The sequence below is a fragment of the Cryptomeria japonica genome, chromosome 11, assembly GCF_030272615.1.
Source record: "Cryptomeria japonica chromosome 11, Sugi_1.0, whole genome shotgun sequence".
Taxonomy (NCBI): Eukaryota; Viridiplantae; Streptophyta; class Pinopsida; order Cupressales; family Cupressaceae; genus Cryptomeria; species Cryptomeria japonica.
This window is the reverse complement of record NC_081415.1, coordinates 279277828-279289634: the sequence shown is the minus strand read 5'-3', so window position 1 is coordinate 279289634 and position 11807 is coordinate 279277828. Positions and strand designations below refer to the sequence as shown.

Here is an 11807-nt window from a genome sequence, read left to right as displayed (position 1 = left end):
CAAAAGAGAGAAAGAAGTTATCAAAATCTGAGATGAGTGATGGAATGTCATTTCCCACAGGTTTGAGTTCTGATTTGAATATGTACATGTACAAATCGCTTATGTGAAATTTTTTAATTTCTCACGTTTCTTATATACATGTATATGCAGGATCAGTTGTAGTGCAAGGGACATATTTCAAACAAGTTAAAATTGTTCAACATGGGATTCATTTCACTGAATACCAAATTGACAACAAGGTATATTAGTATAGTCACTTGGTCATTGTTGTTGGCCTAATTCTTCAAACAGTTCCATGTCGAGGGTGGTCTCAAAAGTGGAGACTAGATAGTGAAGATCATGACAAAATATTAAGTGTTATTGAAGAGCGTTGTGAACCACTTGATGTGGTATGAACTATATATACATTTAGTAATCCAAAGTACACATGTGGTTCAGCCCACATGAATTGAATTTTAATGTACTCAAGATAAATTCTAGATCTCAAGTAACTTGTTTTGAAATTAAAGGATAAATATTTAAATTAAGTTTATTTATACATTATATCAAATTAGTATGTATTTAAATGTGCATGTTTAATTGTGCATGTTTAATTGTATGTAATTGTATTTGTATTTAATTAAAAAATGCATATTTAAATTAGAATGTAATATGTACATTTGTAAAATTGATATTTAATATGGAATTAGGACATGTACATGTTGTGAACTATTTAACTACAATATACATACCTAGAAGCTCACATACCTACAATATACATACCTATGTAATATACATAGCATGTGAACTATTCAATACATGACCTATTAAGTTTAGTTTTTTCATTTCATACATACTCTTTTGTTTGAAAATCTTGAAACATGTATAATCATACATACTCTTTTGTTTGAAAATCAAACATGTATTTAAATCTAATCTAATCAAACATGTATAAATCTAATATAATCAAGATAAATTCTAGATCTCAAGTAACTTGTTTTGAAATTAAAGGATAAATATTTTTTAAGTTTATTTATAGATCATATCAAATTAGGATGTATTTAAATGTGCATGTTTAATTGTATGTAATTGTATTTGTATTTAATTAAAAAATGCATATTTAAATTAGAATGTAATATGTACATTTGTAAAATTGATATTTAATATGGAATTAAGACATGTACATGTTGTGAACTATTTAACTACAATATACATACCTAGAAGCTCACATACCTTTGTTCATTTCATACATACTCTTTTGTTTGAAAATCTTGAAACATGTATAACCATACATACTCTTTTGTTTGAAAATCAAACATGTATTTAAATCTAATCTAATCAAACATATATAAATCTAATATAATCAAGATAAATTCTAGATCTCAAGTAACTTGTTTTGAAACTAAAGGATAAATATTTTTTAAGTTTATTTATACATTATATCAAAATAGGATGTATTTAAATGTGCATGTTTAATTGTATGTAATTGTATTTGTATTTAATTAAAAAATGCATATTTAAATTAGAATGTAATATGTACATTTGTAAAATTGATATTTAATATGGAATTAGGACATGTACATGTTGTGAACTATTTAACTCCAATATACATACCTAGAAGCTCACATACCTACAATATACATACCATGTGAGCTATTCAATACATGACCTATTAAGTTTAGTTTGTTCATTTCATACATACTCTTTTGTTTGAAAATCAAACATGTATAATCATACATACTCTTTTGTTTGAAAATCAAACATGTATTTAAATCTAATCTAATCAAACATGTATAAATCTAATATAATCAAACATATATAATCTAATCAAACACAAACCAGGTATAAAGTATAATCTAGAGTCTAAACTTCGTTGTACATGCATGAAATATACAATCTAATCAAACATGTATTTAAATCTAATTTAATCAAACATCATGTATAAATCTAATATAATCAAACATGTATAAATCTAATATAATCAAACATGTATAAAACTTATAAAGTATAATCTAGAATCTAAACTCCATGTATAAAGTATAAAGTATAATCTAGAGTCAAACACAAACCAGGTATAAAGTATAATCTAGAGTCTAAACTCCATGTACATGCATGAATATATATAATATGAAAGTATATAAAAAGATAAATGTAAATGAGCTATAAAGTCTGAAGCAAATCAACAGGGATCATGTCGGCTACGAACTGAGCGACCATCTGAGGGGGAGTCCTGCAAAAGTAGAATTTATTTAAATATTAAATATAATATATCTATCTCTCTAGACGTGCATGTACATCAAATCCAAGTAGAGTTAAATAAAAATTTAAATATAAATTGTAATGTGCATGTACATACATACATGTACATATATGTACCAAAAACCATAACTAACCTGTACACTAACAGCATCTAAAGAATCTCTCCTACGCACATGCTCAGAGCTCAAGGAAGGAGTGACATGAGCTAACTGTCAATTTAAGGATTAGTCCACAATCAATTTAAATGATCTACAAATTAAAACTTAGAACTCTAGATTATTTATTAAACATGATCTATATATATAGATTTATCAGGTACAAATTTGCAACATGTATACATATCTTCTAAAAATTTAAACGCACATGTACATGTACATACCTGTGTATCACCTGGAGTAGGCTGTATAGTCTGATCCTATCCCATGATCATATCAACAACATCACTCGTGCCTGCATATCTCTCTCTAGCTGTACGTATCACTGAGGAGTGCAAGGGGCTAACTAGATGAGTGGGCATCGTGGATGAAGTGTCTGACTGTAGTAGCATGTCCATAAATCCAGTATGGCTCAAATCTCTCAGTTGATCCTCAAATGAGTCCAAACCCTCATCTGTGATATGTACCTGATCAGCTCGTATCTCCTCCTCAAATGAATCCAACCGACCCTCATCTGTGATATGGAGTTGATCAGCTCGTAGCTCCTCCTTTGCAGCAATAGAGTGATCTGTAGGTGGGTCAATGCCTGGAGCATGCGTAGAGTGATGAGAATGTTGTGACTACCTCGAGGTATGCATCGATGCCGCTGTAGCCTGACCATCTCTGAGAATCGCCTCTCTAACATCAGCCAATGGTATCCCAAGTCGAGATGAAATAAAACTATAAGCATGTAGTAGGTCCTCAGCTAAATACTGCGACATCTGTACATGTCTACTACCTCCGACTATAGCTGCTACCTCATCTGGGGAGGGGATGCCAGCAGAAATATACCGATCATCTGAATCTGAAGCCCCCCCATGACTAGAAGATGCATGATCTATGGATGATCGCGAACGTGGTCGACTCATCATATATTTGCCCACCCTGTCAGAAGATATGGTGGCTGCTACTGATGCAATCTTCCCAATCCTATCAATTGCTTCTCTCTGAGAAGCAATCACAACGTGATCCGCTATGGGTGTCACGGCTGGGACTACTGTAGGAAATCTCTGGCCAACAAGGTCCTTGTGTCTAGGCGGAGCTCTATCACGCCTATGATATGCATCTCTATCAGCAATCCTGCCCCTCCCCTGTCCATAATATCCTGGAATATTAGGGTAGTTTGGTTTCATCTGACAATGAACCTCAACAAATACCTGTTGTGCAAAGTATAATGGAATCTGGTCATTATTAGGATAACGATCATGGGCGGCTAAGAATCGTGGGTAAATCAGTGATGCAACCTGTGGGTCGATACATCTGGTAACCTGATATCCCCTCACCTTACTCTTCTCCTGATATTGTGGGAAGCATCTCTCCTTGATGGTCTCCTTCGAGACCACCCCCACCACATCAACAAAAGAATGAGGACCCCTCACCTCACTCCTCAACTGTCTATATATATCCTCTATAACCTCAGGTGAGAATGAGGTATGAGATACTAAGCGGTCCCTCAATGTCTGCAAACTGTCAAAAATGGACGTGCACGTACTCTTGTACATGCCATCAGTACGAGGGTCATCTAGTATGGCCCTCAACCTATGCAACTCCCGATCACTGTAATGAAAAATAGTAGCAATGTCGGGCAAGGGGGGATCCTGCTGTGGAGGATCCTGCTGTGGTGGCTCCTGATGTGGAGCCTGCGCAGGTGGATCCTGATTAGGAGCCTGCGAAGTTGGATCCTGATGTGGAGCCTACGCAGGTGGATCCTGATCAGGAGCCTGCGAAGGTGGATCCTGATCAGGAGCCTGCGAAGGTATATCTTGGGATGCCATCTATCTAGGTACATGTCATAAAGTTAAAATAAATACGTAAGCAGAGAGAGAGAGAGAGAGATTATATACATATAAATCTTCATGAGAGAGAGAGATCATTTTTATTTTCAAAAAATACATGTAAAAATTTCAAATATTTCAGTGAGAGAGAGAGAGAACATATATTTCAGATCTAGAGATAACATATATTTCAGAGAGATAGAGAGATCTAACACATGTACATATTTAAATCTTTGACATACATAAAAAATTCAAGAATAGAGAGATCTAACACGTTATATGTTAGGACACTATATTATCCTAAGGGGAATGTCATATGTGTACAGTAGGATGTTATAAGGGGTCATATGTGACCTACTAAGGGGTCACGCATGTGTTAATGCATGCGTGAGCCCTTAGGACCACATATGACCCCTTAGGACACATAGGAAATGTCATATGTACAGTAGGATGTTATAAGGGGTCATCTGTGACCTACTAAGGGCTCACACATGTGTCAATGCATGTGTGACCCCTTAGGACCACATACGACCCCTTAAGACACTATGTGATGAACTAAGGGGTATGTCGTTCACATTAGGATTTTATAAGGGGTCATATGTGGTTCTAACCACATATGACCCCTTAGGATACTATATGATCCTAAGGGGAATGTCATATGTACAGTAGGATGTTATAAGGGGTCCTATGTGACCTACTAAGGGGTCACGCATGTGTCAATGCATGCATGACCCCTTAGGACCACATACGACCCCTTAAGACACTATGTGATGAACTAAGGGGTATGTCGTTCACACTAGGATTTTATAAGGGGTCATATGTGGTTCTATGTGATGAACTAAGGGGTATGTCGTTCACATTAGGATTTTATAAGGGGTCATATGTGGTTCTAACCACATATGACCCCTTAGGATACTATATGATCCTAAGGGGAATGTCATATGTACAGTAGGATGTTATAAGGGGTCCTATGTGACCTACTAAGGGGTCATGCATGTGTCAATGCATGCATGACCCCTTAGGACCACATACGACCCCTTAAGACACTATGTGATGAACTAAGGGGTATGTCGTTCACACTAGGATTTTATAAGGGGTCATATGTGGTTCTAACCACATATGACCCCTTAGGACACTATATGATCCTAAGGGGAATGTCATATGTACAGTAGGATGTTATAAGGGGTCATATGTGACCTACTAAGGGGTCACGCATGTGTCAATGCATGCGTGACCCCTTAGGATAACATACGACCCCTTAAGACACTATGTGATGGACTAAGGGGTATGTTGTTCACACTAGGATTTTATAAGGGGTCATATGTGGTTCTAACCACATATGACCCCTTAGGACACTATATGATCCTAAGGGGAATGTCATATGTATAGTAGGATGTTATAAGGGGTCATATGTGACCTACTAAGGGGTCACGCATGTGTTAATGCATGCGTGACCCCTTAGGACAACATACGACCCCTTAAGACACTATGTGATGGACTAAGGGGTATGTCGTTCACACTAGGATTTTATAAGGGGTCATATGCAGCTCTAAGGGGTCATGCATATGTTATAACACATGCATGACCCCTCAGGACCACATATGACCCCTTATGACACTATGTGATCCTAAGGGGAATGTCATATGTACAGTAGGATGTTATAAGGGGTCATATGTGACCTACTAAGGGGTCACGCATGTGTTAATGCATGCGTGAGCCCTTAGGACCACAAATGACCCCTTAGGACACATAGGAAATGCCATATGTATAGTAGGATGTTATAAGGGGTCATATGTGACCTACTAAGGGGTCACACATGTGTCAATGCATGTGTGACCCCTTAGGACCACATACGACCCCTTAAGACACTATGTGATGAACTAAGGGGTATGTCGTTCACACTAAGATTTTATAAGGGGTCATATGTGGTTCTAACCACATATGACCCCTTAGGACACTATATGATCCTAAGGGGAATGTCATATGTATAGTAGGATGTTATAAGGGGTCATATGTGACCTACTAAGGGGTCACCCATGTGTTAATGCATGCGTGACCCCTTAGGACAACATACGACCCCTTAAGACACTATGTGATGGACTAAGGGGTATGTCGTTCACACTAGGATTTTATAAGGGGTCATATGCGGTTCTAAGGGGTCATGCATATGTTATAACACATGCATGACCCCTCAGGACCACATATGACCCCTTATGACACTATGTGATCCTAAGGGGAATGTCATATGTATAGTAGGATGTTATAAGGGGTCCTATGTGACCTACTAAGGGGTCACACATGTGTTAATGCATGCATGACCCCTTAGGACCACATACGACCCCTTAAGACACTATTTGATGGACTAATGGGTATGTCGTTCACACTAGGATTTTATAAAGGGTCATATGCGGTTGTAATGGGTCACACATGTGTTAAGACACTATTTGATGGACTAAGGGGTATGTTGTTCACACTACAGTTTTATAAGGGGTCATATGTGATTCTAAGGGGTCACGCATGTGTTATAACACATATGTGACCCCTTAGGACCACGTATGACCCCTTAGGACACTAGATGTGATCCTAAAGGGAATGTCATTCATGTGCACTAGTATGTTATATGTGATCCTCTATGACCTCCTAAGGGAACGTATAGTGTCATCAGGGCATATGTGGTCTTAAGGGGTCATGTTGTGCGTGTAATAGGATGTGAAAATGGGTCACATTGTAGAGGAAATTTATTTTGTCTAATTTGTTTAAATTTGTTATCTAAATTTTCTAATGTTTATTTAAATTAAAATTTATTAATTTTTCTAACATTTTTCTTTTTTTGCTAATGTTTTTCTAAGTTCTAATTTACTACAGGTTAGTTTTCTATGTTTTTCATAACAATTTTTTAAAATGTTGAAAAAAATATACATCTATACAATTATGAAATTTTAAAAACAAATTGACACATTTCAGTCAAAACATTAAATTATCAAACATTTTTCTAAAATAATGAAAAACAATAAATTATCAAACATTTTTCTAAAATGTTGAAAAACAATAACTATATACAATTATTTAATTAAAAAAATAAATTAACAAACAAATTATTTACAAATTTAATAAAAAAAGACATTATTAAACCAAACAAAGGGTTATTTTGTGCACCTGATATAATAAAGGTCGAAAACTGAAATAGGAAAGATGCTAATTGTTGCAGACAAAGCTCGGTGACGTGATGCTGACGACTGGTTCGATCCAACCCCCACTAGACAGAAAAAGACAAATTTTATAATGACCTTTTAACTGTCATTTTCACTATTTATAAATTTAAAAAAAAACCCTAACCAAAAAGGGTTCGAGCGAATGGGGGGTTCGCTCGAACCCAATAAAATATTAATATTAAAGTGGGTTTGCTCGAACCCAAAAGTTACCCGTGGTTCGAGCGAACCCAGGTCCACAGTTGGGTTCGCTCGGACTTCCAGGGGTAGTCCGAGTGAACATTGCCATTTCGCTCGAACACCGAGAAAATTGAAGTTCCCACTTTCGCCAAATTCCTTCATTGGCAAAAGTGGGAACCAGCTTTGTGAATTCACCCCCCTTTAATTATTGTCTTTTGATGTCCCTTTAGGGTACAAAGGAACATTATTTGCATTGCAATAAGAGACAAATGGTGCAGGCAAAGTAGAGGATAAATATATAAGAGAACAAATCTATGAATATTAACAACAAAAATTTGAGAGAATAACACAATTTAACATTGTTTTATAAAGTAGAGAATAAAAAGATAAAAGAGAACAAATGTATGAATATTAACAACATAAATTTGAGAGAGTAACACAATTAAACATTGTTTTATATGCTCAATGAGCTCTTTATACTATGTAACACAATAAAGAGGTTCCAAAGTTTCGAGTATTCTCCATTAATCTCTTTTAAATTTACCATTTTGTGGAGAGAGAGAGAGATCATGATGGTTGAAAATATTATGAGATAAGATTTTAAATATGGTCAACGATTAGGATTTAGGATTTAAGCTTTTTCATGTCTAGGATTAGAGTTTTAAGAATCATTGTGAACCTCTTTATAGTGATTCATCACCGTTGTTTGCACAATTGATCCATAAATTACCTTCATTCGCAGGTGAAGTATTTGTCTTCTTGCTCCTTTCCCTATCAAGAGCCCTACTCTTTTCATTGTTTAAATCCTACTTAAAATACTAGAATAAAAGTGGAAATTGTTTAATATCCCATTATTCAAAAAAGAAAATAAAATAAGACACCTTTACTTGAAGGTAACCTTTGAACAAAGGTGTTTATTTTATTCATTTCAAAAACAAAAAATATACCTTAATTCAAAAGTTATCTTCCAACGAAGATCCTGCCTTCAAACAAATATAAAGATGCTATCATTTTTGAAAGAAAAAGACTGACCTTCATTAAAAATTTTACCTTTCAAATTTTTGTTCATTTGAAAATTTAATTGAAATTTTAGAAATTCAGTTTTTTTTTTTTAAATAAGTGTATGTTTTTTATTACGGGAAAACCAAGTTTTGAAGGGACCCTGAAACCCTTTGCAAAGGAACCATAAAAGATAAAAGCATTAAGAAACTAAACGGGACAGACAGCGAAAAAACCAGCAAAGTGTTGGGCAAAAGCCAGCACAAAAGTCCAACACGACCAGCAACAACCAGCAAAAACAAAAAAAAGACAAATTACATTATGTTTTTAAGGGTATTAGCCAATTTCTCGCTAATCCCTTGCATTTCTTTGACATTCTCCCTGAGGATAGGGATTTCCTTTGATGAAGCCAAGGCAGCCTTTTTCAAGCTCGCCCTGGTCCTTTTAGCTGCACCTCCAAGAGCACTATCCTCATTCTCAGCCTCAGTAGCAGCTTCTTCAGCATCAAGGTCCACAATAGACTTGGTAGGGCTGGGATCATCAAGGTGTTTTGTATTTCCTCCATGTTCCTGGTTGCAGAGTTGAGGATCTCCGGAATAAGAATCAGGAAGTTCTTCATGGCAGCCTTCCCTTCCTCCAGCTTGTTGATCTGAACTTCCAACTTCTCCACCTTTTCATCCATTTCCTTTTTCCATTGCTCCAGGTTGCTTTCACCTTTATGTCCCTGTTCTTCCTGATGTTTAGCCTTTTTTTTCCATTTTATTAATTCTTTCATAAACCCATCTATCGAAACCCAGACGAGCATCAGACTAGTTCTTGCTTATCCAGGATAAGCATACCGGTATTCATCTCATCACCAACTCTATCCTTTTCCATGCTCATATCCTCCTTATCCTTGTTCAACTTTATTTCCATTTCCTTGTCCTCCTGTTTTTTTGGTTATTCAGCTCCTCCATGGGCTGGTTGTTGAGATCACCAGGGCTCGCACTGTGGGTAGGTTCCTCCTTATTACCCTCATCCTCTTCTTGTTTTTCCTTCTCATTACCACTGTCCATTCTGGATGTTTCCTTGACCGAGTTGTTTTGATCAGAATCTTCCTCTTCTCCTCCTTCCTCTTCCCCCACTTCCTCATCTTTCCAACTCTCTGCCCTGTCAGTATCATCAGTCTCCATATCACTACCTTCTTTTCCCATATACAATTTTTTTCAACCTGCAAGGTAATCTTTTTGTGTTCTAATCTTCAAAAAAATGTCTACAGATTTCAAAGAAACACATTTGACTAATACTTCTATGTTATTGCATTCGATTGTTGAGCGGAGGCCTTACGTCTTGCTTATCTGTTATAGTTTGACTCGGTTTCGACAGCTTTGAGTTATTCTTGCCCTGTTATTTGGACAGGGTGTTGCTAGCTTATGTTATTTGCAAACCGAGTTTTATCTTTGTGCTCCTAGGTGGTTATACTGGTTTTCTAACTAGCATACTGCTCTAGATTTTTTTTCACTTAAAAAAAATGGTTTTAACACAGTTTGTCCATAGTTGTGGACAGGCCTGGAATTTGACGGCCACCCCTACCTGTCATATGGATATTTCATGACGGTTCAGTCATTTCAATGCCTTTCATTTGACGTTTTAAAAAAAAAAAAAAAAAAAAAATTTCAATCCAGATTCTTAAAAACAATTGAAGATAATTGTCCTCTATTTACTAAGTTTCTAAATTTATGAAGATAAAAATTATATTCTATTATTTCAATTATAACAAGTTTCTAAGTTCATTTGAAAAAATAGAAATATCCTAAAAATCTATATTAAAATATTATAAAATTAGAAGCAATTATATCTTTCCATTTCAAAATATTCTAAATAAATTTATATTTTTATAATAAACATTTTAAACTAATATATATATGAATATTATAATATTATATAATACTTACTATAATTTTCTAAGGTTTTTAAAAATTTGAAGTGTCATATATACAGTTTTAAAAAAAAAAAAAAACATGTCAATGCATACTGTCCCATAATTTTTTAAGTTGTCAAATACCATTCAAAAGTTTTAAGTTGTCAAATACCATTCAAAAGTGAGAAAACGGCCATTTAGCCTGTCAAATTCCAGGCCTGGTTGTGGACTAGCATTAAAACTATGGAGATCTTTTATGGAAAATTCAAGTTACCAGCTAATTTGCCCCAATAGCAGATATGGCATCCCACACACTAAATATGGATTTATCAGCATTCAGAATTTCAGTGCCAGGTGAAATAGGAAAAAAGAAAATCTAAATTTATTTAGTGCAAATTCAATAAACTTTGAGAAAAAATTCTCTGGCTCTCCACTATTAAGAATTAAATTTATGAAATTTGAGAAAAAAAGGGCATAAATTTTAAAATATAAAAATATATTACTTGAATTGGGTGAAAAAGATCTACAGCTCTACTTTGCAGATTTTAAATAGAGAAATTGTCTGTTTTAAACAGTGGAGGAAAAAATATTAAATCTGAGAATACATAACAGACTTCACTAGTTTTAAAGCTAATACCGCAAATGTAATTTCCACACCTTCTAATTTAAAGATTTTCTTAAATCAATTTTTCACAGTGTTTCTTACCTATCTTTCCAATTCCGTCCATTCTGGTCAGAAAATCTGAGAACATTTTTCCATCGTGCTTTCTGATACACATTTGCAGCACCTACAAATTCAACCGACAAATCATCATAAATATTACACTCTCATTAATTAAAGAAAAACAACCCATCAGATCATTTGCTTACCTGATAATTTCACCATTACTTAAGCTACGATAAGAAAACATCGACAGAGAATCAAGGGGAAAGGAAAAAGTAAACTGAAACCCTATGCATAGACAAAAATACAAATGGTGTATGTAATTTCTTACAAACCCTACATCGTCAGAAACCCTACTATTGTACAATGGTCTCTTTTTTAATATCTTTAAGATTGTTATTTGAAGCTAAAGGGTATTTATATGTCAAATTTATCGAGAATAATAATCTTGATTTCATTTCTTATTATGTTGGAACTTTATATTAGGGAAAGAACATCGGTTATTGTTCATGTTCATGTTTCAATAATAATTAACTCTTTGCACACCTAATCTTCCAATTACTAATTTTAAAAAAACCAAAAAACAAATAACTTAAAGTCCATAAATAAATTACACATGTACCAATAGTTGTTCATTTTTTAGCATTT

The 11807-nt window shown here is 34.8% G+C and overlaps 1 protein-coding gene across 3 annotated transcripts; it reads right to left on the bottom strand.

The window, feature by feature from the left end:
• Positions 1-2009: 2009 nt before the first annotated feature.
• LOC131054334 (uncharacterized) lies at positions 2010-11531 on the bottom strand. Of its 3 annotated transcripts, XR_009359503.1 has the most exons (4): positions 11366-11531; positions 11202-11283; positions 2373-2447; positions 2010-2209 (listed from the first exon to the last, which is right to left on the bottom strand). XR_009359503.1 is itself a non-coding variant. In XM_059214217.1 (3 exons), exon 1 carries the CDS (start codon positions 3932-3934, stop codon positions 3014-3016), a length of 921 nt encoding a protein of 306 aa, XP_059070200.1. In that variant the 5' UTR covers positions 3935-4707; the 3' UTR covers positions 2010-2209; positions 2373-2447; positions 2618-3013. The 3 variants fall into 3 exon arrangements, 1 of the variants encoding a protein (XP_059070200.1); XR_009359504.1 differs by lacking the exon at positions 2373-2447; XM_059214217.1 differs by lacking the exons at positions 11202-11283; positions 11366-11531 and adding an exon at positions 2618-4707.
• Positions 11532-11807: the final 276 nt, after the last annotated feature.